This window comes from Antedon bifida, chromosome 2, assembly GCF_963402885.1.
Source record: "Antedon bifida chromosome 2, ecAntBifi1.1, whole genome shotgun sequence".
Classification (NCBI taxonomy): domain Eukaryota; kingdom Metazoa; phylum Echinodermata; class Crinoidea; order Comatulida; family Antedonidae; genus Antedon; species Antedon bifida.
The window spans coordinates 1,244,782-1,263,853 of NC_136227.1; the positions used below are offsets into that span (position 1 = coordinate 1,244,782).

At 33.2% G+C, this 19,072-nt stretch overlaps 2 protein-coding genes across 5 annotated transcripts; one reads left to right on the top strand and one right to left on the bottom strand.

The window, feature by feature from the left end:
* The first annotated feature begins 1,132 nt into the window (after positions 1-1,132).
* On the top strand, positions 1,133-15,172 carry LOC144835289 (uncharacterized). Of its 3 annotated transcripts, none has more exons than XM_078690362.1 (13): positions 1,135-1,360; positions 1,681-2,214; positions 2,579-2,725; positions 9,500-9,623; positions 10,483-10,643; positions 11,192-11,329; positions 11,452-11,589; positions 11,770-11,907; positions 12,019-12,156; positions 12,282-12,448; positions 12,608-12,827; positions 13,320-13,514; positions 15,023-15,172. In XM_078690362.1, the coding sequence occupies exons 1-13, from the start codon at positions 1,250-1,252 to the stop codon at positions 15,170-15,172; spliced, it is 2,361 nt and encodes a 786-aa protein (XP_078546488.1). In that variant the 5' UTR covers positions 1,135-1,249. The 3 variants fall into 3 exon arrangements, with proteins under 3 accessions (XP_078546490.1, XP_078546488.1, XP_078546489.1); XM_078690363.1 differs by having other exon boundaries at positions 13,320-13,551; positions 15,023-15,070; XM_078690364.1 differs by lacking the exon at positions 13,320-13,514 and having other exon boundaries at positions 1,133-1,360.
* Positions 15,173-16,010: 838 nt separating this feature from the next.
* LOC144835292 (aspartate dehydrogenase domain-containing protein-like) lies at positions 16,011-19,030 on the bottom strand. 2 transcript variants are annotated; one of them, XM_078690369.1, is made up of 8 exons: positions 18,874-19,030; positions 18,376-18,517; positions 18,000-18,084; positions 17,718-17,861; positions 17,460-17,571; positions 16,924-17,044; positions 16,630-16,787; positions 16,011-16,142 (listed from the first exon to the last, which is right to left on the bottom strand). In XM_078690369.1, exons 1-8 carry the CDS (start codon positions 18,932-18,934, stop codon positions 16,138-16,140), a joined length of 828 nt encoding a protein of 275 aa, XP_078546495.1. In that variant the 5' UTR covers positions 18,935-19,030; the 3' UTR covers positions 16,011-16,137. The 2 variants fall into 2 exon arrangements, with proteins under 2 accessions (XP_078546495.1, XP_078546494.1); XM_078690368.1 differs by having other exon boundaries at positions 16,087-16,226.
* Between the last annotated feature and the right edge of the window lie 42 nt (positions 19,031-19,072).

The window sequence follows — 19,072 nt, forward strand, 5'->3', positions numbered from 1 at the left end:
TGTTTCTGGGTGTGCCATTGATGATATGTTTTACAAACAGAATGAGATGATGCCAAGAAACATTATTTGTTGTCATCCTTGCATCACAATTTGTACAATTGTACAATCATTTTATCAAATATCAATACAGGAATAATATTTGTGAGGATTGGAGAAATAAGTCTGCCGCCCTCAATCTATTTACCACTTTCAAGTTAGAATATTGATTGTCTTTTTGTCGGGCCTATATTAATAATTAATTATTAATTTTAACAAATGTTAGACACGACAATAACTTCAAACATTAAGAACAGACAATAGGCTGAAATGAAATTGTCCAAAAGATACAAGAAGCGCAAAATTGCAAAATGTATGGATAGTGAAAGTATAGAATATAGAGATAGTGAGACACATTATGAGACCGAGGCAAGAATGTATTTCGAAATGTCGCTGACAATACCCAGATGGGTTCAATTCATGAAGAACAAATACAGGAAATTATAAAAGAAAATTGAACATAATTGTAGTCAATCTATTGATTTCCGGAGCGATGATAGGCACAGTAACAACTTTCCTATCGAAACAAACAAATGAGTTGCAAAACATTTTCTCATTCTCCGATAATATATTTGTACACTCATATCATTTAGGCGGAGATTTAAATATAATATAGGCCTAGGTGTGGGTTGTGGTTGGTGGTGGAAGGATGGACTGGGCAGGGCTGTTTTGTGGTTTAAAAAAAGTATATAAAAATACTAATATCAAATATGCCCAAATATGGGCCTAAAAGTTTAAATGGAATATTCAACAAAAACATTTTTTTTTCAGGGGGACAATAATATCTTTAAGAAAATGCCGATTAAGAGTGGCGCTGGTGCGGCACACGTGCGTAGCGGATTGTGCGCGATAACACACACCCCACCCTCCCTTTTGGATCCATTTACAGTAGGCCTAATTGGTTAAGAAACTGTATTATAAACAGTAATCCGTATATCAAACATTTCTTAGCCCGTATATTTATATTATAATTAACCACAAAGTATGGACTGATCCGGACTCTGTGACGTAGATGGTAATTATAAAGGCCCTATCCGGTTTTTAAAACTTCCGCATAACCACAAAAGATCACATAATCAAAACACCAGGAAATAAAAAACTCGGCTAACCTGCGAACAAATCAAAGGTCGACGTTGGTAACTGTTGTTTGATTGCCTTGGTTGGAGTAGAGTTACTTCTTGTTGCCAAGTTAAGAAAAATATTACGACTGAATATGACTGAGAAGACAATAGAAAGAAAGCGGAAAGTTTGTTGTTGGCTGTGGCATGTATTTGATGCCTTAGACGAAAACAAAAATGGACTGGTAGATAAGCAACAGCTACGGGTAAGTTACTTACTAAGCAAAGGCTCCTGGAAGGTAAACAGATCACGGTGAAATACAGGGTGCATGTATTGTGTTGTGCTTGTTGCATAACACTATTGGTAGTGGTATACTATTTAGGCCTATACTCTCTAATTTTGATTTGAACAGACAGCTAACTATTATTATAGAACAATAAATGAAGCTACACTAAATACATTTAATTTAAATAATATTTAATAATATATTAAAAGTTGGAACAGAACCCCACAGTTTAAAAAGTTATGGTTCCATTCCCTGATGTGGAACACTAAAAAAATGAATAATATAAAATTTCTTCGCAGATTATCACGGCTCACATTGGCAACTCACTCGGCGTTAACAACAGCAGTTTAGTTGCCAATAGGTTGGCAGAATATTTTAAAGATTCACCCGATTCTATCAATTTCACGGATTACTACGAGTTCATCTCCAGTCAGAAATTTATAGAAGGTGACCTAATTGACATGAAAAAGTTTGAGGATGTTAGCTGGATGTTGTGCTCTAAGAAATACAAAGGTCGTGAATTGGAGTCTTTCCATCTCAATGACGTTTACAAATTATGGCAAATTTTCAATATATTAGTCGAGCCAGATGTTTTTCCTATAAGTATTGATCGAGAAGAGTTTGAGATCCTGCTTGAGAAAATGGTCACAGCGATGGGAAAGAAGTGGAAACAGGCACAATTTGATGAGCTGTACAAAGATAAACAATTTTTTAAATTTACCGAACTCTTGAGTGCGCTGGAGTGCGACTATGGTCGTTTGATGGATAAAATGGTTCTGCAAATGGCGGTTAAGGACGTGCATGATGAGTGCATTAGGGAGGTCGAGAAAAAGGTCAATTTTATTATTTGTTTTCTTTATTTTTGATTTCAAACTCTTTTTTAAAGAACTTTAATTTTAAAAATTCACAAACAGCTTTTGAGTATTCGATTGCGACTTTAATGTTAAGTCCATTGAGTATTTGAGAGTTAAGTTAGTACTCAACGAACACACACTTGCATTAACGGTTTACAACTTACCATTTAAAAAATAGTACTTACTGTACTGGTAACAGATTTTTTCGGTTGAGCACAAAGCTTGACCGGATCGAATACACCAATTGATGAAGAGTAACAAAATAATTAGTTATTTCTTTATCAATTTTTTTATCATTATCACACTGCAACACTCGACAACCTTTGCTTCTTTTTTTCAACAGGGAATGATAAAGAAGAAAGGCCACATGATTAAGTCATGGAAAGAGCGTTGGTTTGTTTTAATGCAAGACTCCATCACATATTATACTGACCGAAGCGAACAGGAGGCTAAAGGTCAAATCGTGTTAACACCGCTTTGGAAAGTTGAGGTATGTCTAAATAACAGTTTATTTTAACTGTCTACAAACAGTAGTTCGTTGGTCATTGGTATGGTATCCTGAGTAAATGTACTTTTTTTTGGCATGTTGATTCTTTGAAAACCTCCTAAAGTCTTCTAATTCATTCCATAATACAGTGTGTAGCAAAATTTGAAAATGGCAACTTAGATGGGTTTAACAACCAATGAAGGTCTCCATTCAGTATTAACTTTCAAACTTTAAGAGTTGAAATTAGTGGGAGGTAAAATGATTTGTTGTCCTTGGCTTTTATTTGTCTTCTATCAGTCTTCTATCAATGGTCTGGTAGAGAAACACAATGGTAACATGTGTGAACATATAAAACATTAAATATACTTGTAGCAGGGTACCATTAATTTAAATAATATTTATCATTTCCGAAGTATTTTGTGTACATAATGACCATTTACATGGATTTTTACATGAAACATGTAACGATTTAATTACTCATTCTCTATTGTAGTTTAATAAACACTGATTGTTTGAATTTACCTGCCAGTAATTGCATTTACTTTATAGGTGTGTCCATTATTAGTACTTATTATTTATTGTTACTTCTTTTGTGTACTATTCATAAACAAACAAGATAGTTGTAATTGATTTCATTTTTATTATGTTCCTGGTAAACAGAATACCTTTAAAAAAATTAGTATAATCAGATCAGATTTTGAACATAAGCTATTATTGATAACAAGTTGTTCTTAAATTTGAGATTTTAACAATGTATCTAATCTAAAGCTCTGTCTATTAAACTTTATGTGAGATGGACACGATGATGTCATAGCACTACCATATTTGGGCATATCACACTTTTTTGTCAAACTAGATTGATAGTGTAGACAGAACTTTACAATGTGTGTTGCTCTGAGGAAAGATACTTATTTCTCTGTATGGGCATTTTCTTTCTTTTCTTTTTGTGCCTTTTCTTTCTGATTTCTTACCAGGCCAAGATTTACCTTGATCTTGAGTGTAGTGCAGTATGTCCTTGGGTTTTATTTTATCAAGATTAATCAACCACTTCCAAGGGCTTTCAAGTGTTAAGTAACACATGTAGTAACCTTGTATTGTATTTTTCATAGCCAGCTACTTTTCAAAGCAGGCCTAATGTTTGCAACACAATAAGAAAGTTGATTGTACTTAAGTACAATGTATTTTTCAAGTCGAGATAAGAATGTGAATTGTGTTGTTGTACCCTGGCCATGGGCACATTATTTCCTGTTTTTGTCAATATTTTCCATAATGCTATGATTTTACCAATAACTCCTTTGACAGCATTAATGTTGCCATTGAATTAGTCTTACTGCCTATACTATATTAAGCTCTGTCTACACGATCAAATTAGTTTGAGAAAAAAACTGTGATGTGCCCAAATATGATAGTGATTAATGATAGTGATATGACATCATTGTGTCCATATATGGGTACATCACATTTTTTTGTCACATAAAGTTTGATAATGTAGACAGAGCTTTAGAGGATGTTGGTTGGTTGAAAAGTTGTCTTTTAAACAAAAGGAAAAGAATATTGATATAAAGTTTGCACCACATTATTATCTTAGTTCTGACGTTTCCATCAATATGCTTTGATCATCCTCAGGAGTGAGAAAAGAATAGCTTTCTTTGGCAAGGTTTTAATATATGATTCATAAAATAAAATGCTTCATACCTCTGTGTTGATGGAGTTTAGCTAGGCAATGTTAAAAGGGTACATTATTAACCAGGTTATATTAATATGTATTTTTCAAAATGATAAAAGTGAAACTATTAATATACAATAACAGTATTTAGAGAGCATAGTTCATGGTATATTTACCATGTCAAAGTAAAGTGTATTTGTACAGTACAAGTACATTCAGATTGTAGTCATTGTTCCAGGCCAGTGCTAACCATATTCCCACACCCAAGAGGAAGTAGTACTAGTATTATTATGTCAGTCTTGCTTTATCGTATTATTACTAATGTTAAGCAATTAATGTTGTATGTAATTAATTAAAAACACAGACACTCAGTAACTGTCTGTACTACATTTGTTTTGTCTACTCTAAAACTGCATGTGTGTAAATTAAAAGGCAAATTGCTGACAAATGATTGGGTATCAATGTCTGCAGTTGTGGGTTTTTCTTAATCTCTAAAAATACATAGTGAATTTTTAGTGTTTCTCATTTATTTTTTATAAAGTATTTACAAGATACATTGATTTTGGCCACTAAAACCTTTTTAAACTTGTTTATTTTTAATAATATATTTAAAGTCATAAGTAGTAGGAAAAAACCCAGTTTAAATTGAAAAATAAGTAAGAAAACCTCTTTGTTTAAAGATCCCTGAAAAATTAATTCTTAAAAATTTTCTGTTGAATATGCCATTTTAATGTCACCAAATAGTTATCCACTTTGAACAAAAATTGGATCGAAAAAAAAAGTATTTACCTAAAAAAATGTAATTTAAAGCAAAAAAATAGTCAAATCGGCTGCCAGCCAATGGGTTTTTGGTTCGATGTCTGTGAAGTTGGTTACTAGTTCCTAGTTCCTAGTTCCTTATTCAAATTCAATTAAAGGGACAGTCACAAATATTTTTAAAAACAGATTTTGATACGTAATAACTGTCTAATTGAGTTGTTATTGCATCAACATGTTAGCCTTGACCTCCTCTACTTCTTCCGGTCAAAGTTCATTAACATTTTATTCATTTACACCCTCTACGGCGAATAAGTAACTAGCTTTTACGAACGTTATAACACTTGACCTGCTTAATTTTTTCAAAATGTTTTGGTATGAATCGATCACCCTTGACCTACTCTACCATTTGCCACTCCAGTTCCGCGAACTTTTTTGCGTCTACGCCCTCTACGGCGAATAAGTAACTGGCTTTACGAACGTTATAACACTTGACCTACTTAATTTTTTCAAAATGTTTTGGTATGGATCGATCACCCTTGACCTACTTTACCATTTGCCACCCCAGTTCCGCGAACTTTTTTGCATCTTCACCCTGTACAGCGAATAAGTAACTGGCTTTTACAAACGTTATAACACTTGACCTACTTATTTTTTTCAAAATATTTTGGTATGAATCGATCACCCTTGACCTACTTTACCATTTGCCACCCCAGTTCCGCGAACTTTTTTGCATCTACGCCCTCTACGGCGAATAAGTAACTGGCTTTACGAATGTTATAACACTTGACCTACTTAATTTTTTCAAAATGTTTTGGTATGGATCGATCACCCTTGACCTACTTTAACATTTGCCACCCCAGTTCCGCGAACTTTTTTGCATCTACGCCCTCTACGGCGAATAAGTAACTGGCTTTTCGAACGTTATAACACTTGACCTACTTAATTTTTTCAAAATATTTTGGTATGAATCGATCACCCTTGACCTACTATACCATTTGCCACCCCAGTTCCGCGAACTTTTTTGCATCTACGCCCTCTACGGCGAATAAGTAACTGGCTTTCGAACATTATAACACTTGACCTACTTAATTTTTTCAAAATATTTTGGTATGTATCGATCACCCTTGACCTACTCTACCATTTGCCACCCCAGTTCCGCGAACTTTTTTGCGTCTACGCCCTCTACGGCGAATAAGTAACTGGATTTTACAAACGTTATAACACTTGACCTACTTAATTTTTTCAAAATATTTTGGTATGAATCGATCACCCTTGACCTACTCTACCATTTTCCACCCCAGTTCCGCGAACTTTTTTGCGTCTACGCCCTCTACGGCGAATAAGTAACTGGCTTTACGAACGTTATAATACTTGACCTACTTAATTTTTTCAAAATATTTTGGTATGGATCGATCACCTTGACCTACTTGATCGACTGCAACTGTTGTAATTAACGAGAAAAAATAGCCCGGCATAACATTTAATGAATTTAATTTGCCACCCCAGTTCCGCGAACTTTTTTTGCATCTACGCCCTCTACGGCGAATAAGTAACTAGCTTTTACGAACGTTTTACACTTTACCAACTTAATTTTTTCAAAATAGTTTTTGCATCTACGGCGAATAAGTAATTCGTTATGGGTAGATGACCCTTGACTACTTTACCATTTGCCAAACTAGTTCCGCGAACTTGTACATGTCCTTTTATGGCGAATTCATTTTAGTTTTGTTTTGACTTGTTACAACATGCAATTTTAAAAGATAATTTCTGAAGCAAACACAAATACAGTTTGGTTATAAGCGGTAACCACAAGTTATTATTCCGTTTTATTCATTACAACTTTTCAACACAAGTACAACACGACTACCTGAAATTAAAACAGCATTTAAAGTAGGCTCTATCGTAGTGTATATAAACTAGAACTAATAAATAACTTCTTACGTCAACATGTGACGACACATTGCATAGTTATTCAATACTGCCCACTTCATTAAATGTTATGCCGGGCTATTTTTTTCCGTTAATTACAACAGTTGCAATCGATCAAATGTAATATCTTTTTAAACGTGCTTACAGTACCCATTCTATAAAAGCACACAAACCAAATCTGAACTGACGTTTTTTTTAAATGTCATTACAGCAACTGTTACTCAAAAACAGCTTACCACCAAGCTCGGTGGTCTAGAGGTATTAACGCCAGGCTAGTGATCTGGAGGTCGTGGGTTCGAGTCCCACCCGAGAACTACTTGCGAATTTTTTCGCAAGTATTCTCAAATGTACTTAGTATAAAGTACAAATTACGTCAGAGTAGGGTAAAACATCTAATTAATCCTTTATTAATTAACAAGTAAAAAGCGCACATTCTTCCCTGGGTGATAAAAGGTTTTAAAAACAATACAATAATTGTAATGTAACGAATGTAATGTTGAACTGTAAGTAGCTGAAATAATTTGTTATTTAAAAATTTAAATATGCCTATTACTACTCTTTCATAACTTATATAACATTATACAATAATTTCTTTCAAAACTGTCAAAAGCAATTTTTTTTTCCATTGCATTTTGTTTCTCATGTTATGATGTAGGAAGATAATTGTATTTAAATGTTGCATCACATTAAGTTGTTTAAATGGTGTTCTTACGCATATGGTTTACGGCATAAATGTCTTTCATTATAAAATCTATAAATTACTAAATATTTCACCACTGTAGACCTAGAATGTTTGAACAAATCTCTGAATTAAAAATCACCCACATACAAAATAACATCATCTTACAGTACCCATCTATAAGCGCACAAAAAAAAACAAAGCTGAACTAATGTTTTTTTTTCAAATGTTATTACAGCAACTGTTACTTAAAAACAGTTTACACTATCTTATAACAGCAAAATTAACATATTCATTAATACTGTTACCGTTAATATTAACAATTAAAAAGCGCATACTATTCATTGAGTGATAATAGTTACGATAGGTCAAGGGTGATCGATTCATACCAAAATATTTTGAAAAAAATAAGTAGGTCAAGTGTTATAACGTTCGTAAAAGCCAGTTACTTATTCGCCGTTGAGGGCGTAGACGCAAAAAATTTCGCGGAACTGGGATGGCAAATGGTAGAGTAGGTCAAGGGTGATCGATCTATACCAAAATATTTTGAAAAAATTAAGTAGGTCAAGTGTTATAACGTTCGTAAAGCCAGTTACTTATTCGCCGTAGAGGACGTAGATGCATAAAAGTTCGCGGAACTGGGGTGGCAAATGGTAAAGTAGGTCAAGGGTGCTCGATCCATACCAAAACATTTTGAAAAAATTAAGTAGGTCAAGTGTTATAACGTTCGTAAAGCCAGTTACTTATTCGCCGTAGAGGGCGTAGATGCAAAAAAGTTCGCGGAACTGGGGTGGCAAATGGTAGAGTAGGTTAAGGGTGATCGATTCATACCAAAATATTTTGAAAAAATTAGGTAGGTCAAATGTTATAACGTTTGTAAAGCCAGTTACTTATTCGCCGTAGAGGGCGTAGACGCAAAAAAGTTCGCGGAACTGGGGTGGCAAAGGGTAGAGTAGGTCAAGGGTGATCGATCAATACCAAAATATTTTGAAAAAAATAAGTAGATCAAGTGTTATAACGTTCGTAAAGCCAGTTACTTATTCGCCGTAGAGGGCGTAGATGCTAAAAAGTTCGTGGAACTGGGGTGGCAAATGGTAAAGTAGGTCAAGGGTGATCGATCCATACCAAAACATTTTGAAAAAATTAAGTAGGTCAAGTGTTATAACATTCGTAAAGCCAGTTACTAATTCGCCGTAGAGGGCGTAGATGCCAAAAAGTTCGCGGAACTAGGGTGGAAAATGGTAGAGTAGGTCAAGGGTCATCGATCTATACCAAAATATTTTCAAAATATTAAGTAGGTCAAGTGTTATAACGTTTGTAAAAGCTAGTTACTTATTCGCTGTAGAGGGCGTAAATGCATACAATGTTATTGAACTTTGACCTGAAGAAGTAGAGGAGGTCAAGTTGATGCAATAACAACTCAATTAGACAGTTATTACGTATTAAAACCTGTTTTTCTATATATTTGTGACTGTCCCTTTAATTGAATTTGAATAAGGAACTAGGAACTAGGAACTAGTAACCAACTTCACAGACATTGAATTTAACCATTTATTTTGTAATTTTATAAGTGAAAACATTAATTTTTTCCATTTTTTTTCTACAGAAATGATTAACTTTATTTAAGCTACAAAATAATCTTTTCAAAGTCTGATTTTATTAATCTTTATTTTTCATGTTTTTGGGGGACAATAGATCTTTAATGGCATTGAGTAATAGTCCATGGTTGTGGTCTTTATTTCAGTTGATAGATGATGGAAAATACAAGAACATGTTCCGTCTTTACAAAGATGAAAAGTCATCAAATGAGAAAACTAGTTATGAGTTTAGTGCAAGCGATCGGCGAGAAAGACAAGAATGGGTGTCAGGTATGGACATTTTTAATAAAATACTCATTATGTAATAGTTTGGAACAATAAACTTAAAATTTGAAGAAAATGTCATAAAAAGTAAATGATTATTGATACTTATATCATTGAATTTAATAAATTAGAATTTATGATATTGTTTTGATGATTAATTTTCCTTCAAAGCATGTGAATTAAATTATTATATTATACAAGCTGTCTGTGGTATTCTCTTAAGCCTTGGATTTAGTTTTGTTTATTTTGGAGTTTCGGTCCTTATATGTCCATGTCACTATTGTATAGGTGTGACTCCATTACAGACCCCTACTGGATTGACAGTGTCACTTACTATTAATATACATTGCAACATTTACTTCCGAGGTCAAATTAAGTCAATTACCTTTAGAAACCAATTGAGTTATATCATAACACATATTTAAATGTTTATATTAAAGGCTGTGAATATCGTCATACCACAGTGATGACGGAGGAAATTTGTCGTCCCTTTCCTTAAAACGGAAACTTTTAAAAACATAGAGCACCAACCTACCTGAATATGCTATCCTCCAAACTAAAAAATGCAGTATCAATAACAAATTTTAAGTCTTCTCTAACAAAATATTTGACACCAAAAGAAAAATTGCTACATTTTGTATTGTAGGCTATATTTTTGTATTGTTGTATAGTATATATGTGTATTATGTATGTATACATTTTTTTAACATAGTTAATCTATTTTTTTCATATATGTTTTTTATGTTTATATGAGGGCCCCTTCATTGTCAGCTTATGCTGTTTAGGGTTACCCTCTTTAAATATTAGGTTGAATAAAAAATAAAAAATGACATAATGAAGAATAACATTGATGTTTTCATTACAGCTATTAATTTAGTTTTGAAACGCTTGCAAGTCGAGGACTGCTCAATGATTTTACAAGGTGCTCAAGAACGACAACAAGAAAGGATAAAAATAAGAAACCAACAAAAAGAGGTGGAAGAAAAGCAGCGACAGAAAGATGAAGAAATAGAATTAATGAAAAAGGTAATGTTTTTTGCAGCTTTTAATATATATATATATATATATACTGATGAAGGGCTAGTGTTGCCCGAAAGCTCTGCTAACTTTTCTGGCTGTTTTACTTCTCGTTTTGATTTAGCTTTTTATCTTTTATTTTGTATCTCCATTGAGATCCAGCCACTGATACCCACAGCATTGTCATTTTTCAGTAATTTGCCTTTGGATTTATATATATATACATATATATACATAGAGACTGATACTGAAAGTGTCTGTGTTTTGTGATAATCTATTTTAAATATAAAGTACTCCATTACAAGGTTTTGTTTATATTTACAAACGATCGATGTTTTATTGCAGTCATAAATGGATTTGTTTTAATAAATCGTTTAGAAATACTATATATTTCAACTCTATACTATGTCAAGCCCACCTCCAAACTGTTATTTTTATGCAAAAAAATCTAAATGTTGGTCCTCATTCATAAACCCACCTAAATAAACAATTGTTTTGATCAAAGTCAGAAAAATGGCCTACAGCTTATACCTAATTTATTGTCATTCCATATTTAGCGCTTAGAAGAGAAAGAAAGAGAGGCGGAAGAGGAAGCCGAGAAGAGAAAGAAGATGGACGAAGAAGAAACAGCAAGAAGAGAGAAGATGGCAAAAGATAAAGAGCTGTTAGAAGAACAAATGGCTGCATTACTACTAGTAAGGAAGACTGTTGAAACTAAATAATATTGCTGGCATATCAACTGTTTATTTCTTTTTCCCTTTCCACATTTGATATTTTATTGGAGAATTTCATTTTTTGTATTTTCTACTTTTCTCAGGAACATGAGAAAACAATGAACCAAGCTGAAGCAGCAGCAGAAATGAGAAGAAAACGAGAGTTGGAAGAAGAAAAGAGAAGACAAGATGATTTGGAAGAATTGAAAAAGAGAGAAGAAGAACTTAATGATATGAAAGGGGTAAGAAAAACTAAATATGATGATGATGATGCATACTGTGTATTGGTATTGCTGGGTATGTCTTTGATGATCTATACGCTGCTGAAGATGATGTAACTAGATAAATGTGACAATTGTTGGTACTACAATTAGATGTTTATAGTTACATCTCACAGAATTAACATCCATTTTCCATTTAAGGCTGTTGAAGAAGCAGAACGAAGGGCAAAGGAAGAAGCTGAAAAGAGGCATTTAAAAGAATTAGAAGAAGAGGAAAAACAAAGTATTCTGAAAGAAGAAAAGGAAAGACAAGCGCAGGAGTTGGCTAGAATTCAAATAGTAAGTTGTTATTTTTAAGTGGTAGTCCTTTACTGAAGCACTCTTTAGGGTTTTTATTAAATAGTCAACTATGCGTTGATTTAAATTATTTCAAATTCAAATGTTTCACAGGAAAGAGCAGAAGCTGAAGAGAAACTTGAACAGGAACAAGAATTAAGAAAACAAAAAGAAGAAGAAGAAATGAGAAAAATGAATGAATATCTAGAGGAATTAAAAAGAAAGGAAGAACAGCTCAATGAAGTTCGCTTAGTAAGTTACTACTTAATTATTTCAGGTAATGTTTGAAAAAAAAAAATGAACATTTAAAAGCAACTTTGTGTTAGTTATATAGAATTTGACAGTGCAATTATTTATATATTTATCTGTGTTTTTAGGGAATGGAGGATGCAGAGAAAAGAGCACAGATGGAAGAAGAACAGAAACTTGCTGAGCAACGACGAAGAGAAGAACTGGAGTTGTTAAATAAAGACTTAGAAGATTTACTACAAAGTGAAAAGCAAGCAAAAAGAGATGAAGAAATAGTAAGAGCTGTCCAGGCCAGGTGAGCTATGCAAATTTATTTTTAGCAACTAACATTATAGCATGCTTTCAGATATTTTTCTGTAACAACCAGAATGATAAATTGGCATTTACTTAAATTTAGAACAGAATTGAAATGTTGAGATTGTTTTACAGTTAAATAATTGTTCTTTGTTGAAAGATTACTTGATGAGGAATCTGAAAAGAGAGAAGAACTTGAGAGATTAAAAGAAGAACAAGAGAGAATGTTACAAAAGGAGAGGGAGAAAAGGGAGAATTTGGAACAACGAAGTGAAGAGCTGGAAATACAGAGGTTAGAGCAAGCTAGAGTTCTGGAAGAAGAGAGGATGAAGTTGGAAGATCTTGAACAAAAGAGAATTGATGCAGATAACAAACTAAAGGTAAGGTGCTATAAAGCTCTATCTACACTATCAAACTAGTTTGACAAAAGAATGTGGTAGTTATATGCTCAAATATGGTGGTGTCATGTAAGGTTTGATAGTGTAGACAGAGCTTAAAGGTATTGCAATCAAAATTGGGTTGCTGCTGCTCAGGCTGCTTAACAAATCTCATAAGCTTGGTTCCCACTAGCATGCAAAGCAAGGAGTTTGAACAATCTTAAGCAACATTGTCTCTGTGTTATGTCCTAGTGGGAACCAAACTTCAGCAAGCATGGAACTCCGATTCATAACACAAATTGGGCCTACATAACGGCAGGGAGACATCTCCCTGATAACAGTAATTGTGTTATTTGACATTCATTAAAATGCTGATCTACAAACTGCTATGAATATGCCTATATAACTAGCATGTTTTTAATGACCAAAAACCAGCCTTTTAACATTCAAAATATGGTTGAAGAGATTTTAATTGTATTAAACAATATGATATAGGAGGCAATGGTCAAACTATCAGCAGCAGAAAAAAATTCTGAAGAGAAGCGACGAAAACGAGAAGAACTAAACAGACCAATCGGCCTGGCTAGGCCTATCCAACCCAGGGCAAGGCCATTAACGTGTCACAGAGGAGAGGGCGTGTTCACTCCTAAATATCTTGACGCAATGGAACAGTTATACATCAAACAAAAGGTACTTAGTGGTAACTGGTAGAATGATGATAAGACAGGTACAGTATGGTTGTTTGATTTCTGCAAAAAAGCTAAATTAGCAAAAGCTGACAGAAAAAAAACAGAACTGCTATCCTATCTATCGGTTGCAATATTATTAATGGTTTATGCTAAAACAAAAGGATGTTTTATTAACACATTTTATTAGCCTACTGATTCAGTTAGATTTAGTCTCACTCTGTGGTATAACTCCACAAACCTGACCCATCTAAAGCTCTGTCTACATAAAAATAATTTGACAAAATTGTGTGATGTGCCCAAATATGGTAGTATTGTATTGTCATAGTATCTTTATTGTCCATTAAAAATAAATTAACAGAAATTTGTTTTGAAAACTGGCGCATATCATGAATATAAATAAAACAGTAAAAATACACAGAAAAATTGCACCAACACAGGTAAGAGCTACAAAAACACAAAAACAACACAAATCTCTGATAAAAAGGCCCCATATATGACATCATCATGTCCATATATAGTATGGGCATTTTTTCGTCACATAAAGTTTGATAGTGTAGACAGAGTTTAATGTTATTAACGGTCCATTGTCATGCATGATCATTATAGTGTGTGATGGTGATGGATATCAACAATCTTTACTTTCTCCTATATAGGCTTTTTGTTATATTTCTTTTGTGTTATACTATATACTAGTCATAATCTTCTGTTTATTTATTCTTAAATCATAAAGCAAGAAAAAGGACATGCTAACAAAAGTATATTGTAGTTTTCTTTGAAAAAGGAATTAAGTACTTTAGAGTCATGGAATAACCTGTTTATTGCATTTATATTATAAACAAATTCCTTTCAATTGATATATTCTTTTAAACATTATTTAATAATATAAATACTGCATAAAGTATTGCGCCTTGAGCACCTTTGGTGGCGAAGTGCACTCTAGAAATCTTTATTATTAAAGCCCTGTCTACACTATCAAACTAGTTTGACAAAAAAGGTGTGATGTGCCCAAATATGGTAGTGATATGCCTAAATATGGTAGTGATATGACATGTCCATATTTGGGCACATCACATTTTTTTTGGTCACATGATTTGATAGTGTAGACAGAGCTGTAAGTAGTAAAATGGCAAACTAATACAGTATATATTCTAGGTTAGAGTAAAAAACTGAGCAAATATTTATTACAAAGAGCCATTTTGAACTTTTACACAAATAAATTGATTTCACAAGCCATTTGTTTTTTAAACCTTGTTTTATTCATCTTTCATACAAAAAATAATATACAGTTTACCATCATAACACACAGTAGTACAGTTCTTGCAAAATATTGCAAAGGATTAAATATAGAGATTACTTTTCTTGTGTTTATCCTTACATTAGAGTTAAACATAACTCATATGCAATCAGTTACTTCTAAAAACTGTACAAAATCTTGGTTATAATAGCACTGTGACTTACACACATAAAATATCTAAATGACTGAATATTATTTATTATTTTACTTTTTAGGTTGATGACAAACCTTTCAACAATGAAACAAATGGATACACAACAAAAGATGGAATATCAAATACTGATGTGCCAGTGCCAGCGCTTGTAATAAACAATGAAGAAATAAATAATTGTATTTCAGATCCTATAGATACGCCAGAAAAATAGTAGAATGATTTATAATTAGACCTTTTATTTGTAATGTAAGTTTTTAAATTATTTGAATGGGAAATTGTACAGTACTTGTACAATTGTTGTACAGTATTTAGTATCTGTATTATGATTATACTTGCTTATTTTTGTTGTGTTTTTTTTCGTTTTCTTTAGCAGTTACCTAATTTTGTTTACTAAATGAATATTTAAATTTAAGCATAAAAAGAGTGTTTTTCACTCTAGCATTTTTGTTGATCTTTACTTTTATGTATGTATTATGGAATTACAATTAAAATACAATACTGTCATCATTCATTTTAAGCTTCTTAATAACATTATGCCTTGCACTTTTAAAAAAAAGATACCAAAATATATATAAGTATAAAATAGACATACCTGTAGGTAAAATACATTCCATAAGTCAATTTTTATTGATAATTTAATAGCATTTTGGAAGTGAATGTGATGTGTGGAGAACATATCTCATTATTTATTTAAGACTAGTATTGTTAGTACCCTGTAACAAAAATTTCACTAAAAAAGTATTCATAATTAAAAGATCATAAAACAAATCAAAATGATATAAGAATAATAATATTGTATTTGATGTGTGGAACATGAGATTACAAAATAATTATTAAATGAAACTTGTTCTCTATTTATAATATCTTCAATTTCAATATACCTAAAAATAGTATATCGTATTGGAGGTGTGAAAATTGAACATAAAATTCGTATATAAATACATAAATATGTACTCTGTTTTTAGAAAGCTCAGCTTAATATTTTCATCAGTTTATTGACGTTCCTGCTATAGATTTCATTCATATCATCAATATGTTTGTATAACCCTGTATAAATCTGTAGATAATAAAATTATTAAATGGTTTTATTCAAAATAAAGTTTTCTTGTTATTTTTTACTTTTAATATTTTCATTATCCAAGATTAGCATAGATGAACGCCTGCTCCCAATCCCTATCATCCTATAAGTTAGCATAGATGAACGCCTGCTCCCAATCATCCTATAAGTTAGCATAGATGTACGCCTGCTCCCAATCCCTTTGCACCTGAAAAAGAGATAAAAAATGGATTGTCAAACCTTTTTTTGTGTACATGGGTAATATTTTGGTGTGCTGGGTTGGACGCAGTGTTTCCTATTCATCTTTTTTTTCATACAAATATTTTCTTGTCATATATTTGACGCAGGTTGTGGACCTCAGAACGGGCCTTTAGTAATTTTTTTTTTTTTATTCAATTTTAGGCAAATTGCCAAGGAAACCCACAAGTGAACTCAATCACTGTCCTTCTCTCAGAGGTGGCTCTCCTGTTGACACGAAAAACATATACACAAGATGTAATCACCCTTCCCTCAACCAATGGGTAGTACTTAATAGGCAACACCAATGTATGTGACCGCCCCTGTTGTATACTGTACTTCATATCATTCATACTATGTGAAATGTATCTCACCCATCATACTGCTAACAAAAGAAGCATATGTTGCCTTCCCTGTTACTGCCCCTATCTCTGCTGGGTTTTTGCGTTTTGTTGATACATGGAACACATTTCCTGTCTTAGAGTCTGTGGGTCCAGTGACCTCAACCTCAACGATATGCCAATTTTTCATTCTGGAAAAAACAAAAATTACTCAGTACAATACAGGTATATCTTAATGGCTCAGTGAATTTAGTCTAGTGCACTTTAGGGTTATTTCTCCAACTCTGTAATTGAATTTAGTACATCTTACAACTCCTACTGGTTTACCTTGTGTCAGACACCAAGCAGCCTTGCACTTTATCAAATCCTAAGTTATGCGCAGCGATCGCTGCTGTTGCCATGGTATTGACGTTGTTTGGAGCTTTGTCGCAAAGACCACGAACAGGACCTACAAAATAAATAGCATGGTGTAGTAAATTGTTTAGTAACTGTACTTTTATCAGGTATCAACTAAATCAAGAAGTGCCAACCTAGATACAATAGTGTAAAAAGAATACCAAGCTGTCTGTACTTGACCTCCTATCCTAATTTTTCCTCGGGTCAAATCAGCAATGCTACATTATCACTAAAGGGTAATTTACACATATGAGCAGTAACGGTAATAAAAATATAGAATCTATGTTATTCCTTATGACCATTTACACACAACATGGAACAGGATAGATACAGATTCTACGTGGGACAAGCTACATGGTTTTCTGCTTACTGTTACCGCTCGTCTGTGTAAACTGGACTTAACTGTTATTTTATTTTGAAACATGTCATCAATTCTGAGTCTACACCTCAACCAAGTTATTTCTCACCATCGTATAATACTTCCGACTCGCCTTCCTTAACTTGTGCATTTCTTTCTTTTAACTCTCCATCAACCAATTTTAGAGAATCTGGATGTTTAGTCATGGTTACTTTCAAAGCCTGAATAAAGAAAAACAAATATTTTAGACAACATATTTTTCAGGAGGCTAAGGCTAAGCCTGTATCACTGAAATCTACAATCAAGGCAGACAACTTGAATATTTCAGCCAATCAGGTTTGACAAAACATTGCATAAAAAGTTGAACCTTTAATGTGTTCCTGTCGGCCATTTTTTGAATGTCGTTTCCACCCCAGAATGCACCAGTCGGAACGTAAAGGCCATTTTTATGTGCTGCATCTCTTAATTCTTTGTCAATTTTTTCATCAGCCAAGGCAGTTGGGCAACCAATCTGTAAAATAAAAACATGTCTATCAATGTCTTTGATATTATAGTATTGTTTACTTTTTGTGTATCAATTTATCAGGAGGCTCAAATTAAGGACACATTATTGAGTTAGGGGGAGAGGGGGCTGGGGTGTGGGGCTTACCATGTAATCGGCGACACTTAAGAAATCTGCACCGTGCAGTTCTGCAATGGATTTATGAGTTACGTCAACTATTAGGTCCGGGTTTCTAAGATAAGTGAAAGGAAAAATAATACTTTAATAGCATAAAGCTCTGTCTACACTATCAAACTAGTTTGCCAAAAAAAGTGTGATGTGCCCAAATATGGTAGTGATAATCACATTTTTTTCACATAAAGTTTGATAGTGTGGACAGAGCTTTAGATTATAAGATTATTGATAAGATACATTGAATTGATGAAATGAAAATAATAATAGGATAATGAGTTTGAAAATGTATGTTGACAAATGTGATGCCAGTATTCTCATATCTCTTTTGCACTATAAAACATGTAACCACCTTTCAGAAAGACTTTCTTTAGACAAATCTTTTAAAATGAGTTCTTCCGTGACGTGACCTCTCAACACTTCTTCACGTCTGCACCACACGAATGCCAACTCAAGCTGATCACTTTCTTGTACAGCATTTATTAAGTACTGTCCTGCCAAAATTTAAATAATACAAAATGCATTTAGCGTTAATGTCAATAAATTTATCATCTTTAATTTATGCTAAAAAGTTTATTTAAAAAAAAATATATTTAAATTTAATATTTAGATAATGTTGGACTAGACTGTACAACAAGCTAGCTAAATTTATGATTTGCTAAGTCCTAGCAACTCTTCTCAGAGAGACACCTAGCCTACCTACCTAGGGGTAGGCCTTCAACCTAGCCTAGCTACTAATTACCTGTCCTTCTTGGAGGCAGGTCAGCTTGGTCCTATCTACCAGGATTGGAGGGACAAACTAGGCAGGGCCTAGACTAAAAAAATCTAAATAATATGATTAGGAATGCACCTAATTTCCCAAAGCCAATTATTCCGACACGCCTCTTTGTATTTTTCTCGGTGCTTGCCATTTTCCCACGTTTTTCTGCTTCTTTTCTAATCTAGGAAGGAGGGCGAGCTGAGTTTGGGAAATACCCTTTTGAACACAAAATAAAAACAATCGCACACGTGTGTCTTAAAAGATAAATAAACGCCTACATGAAACAACC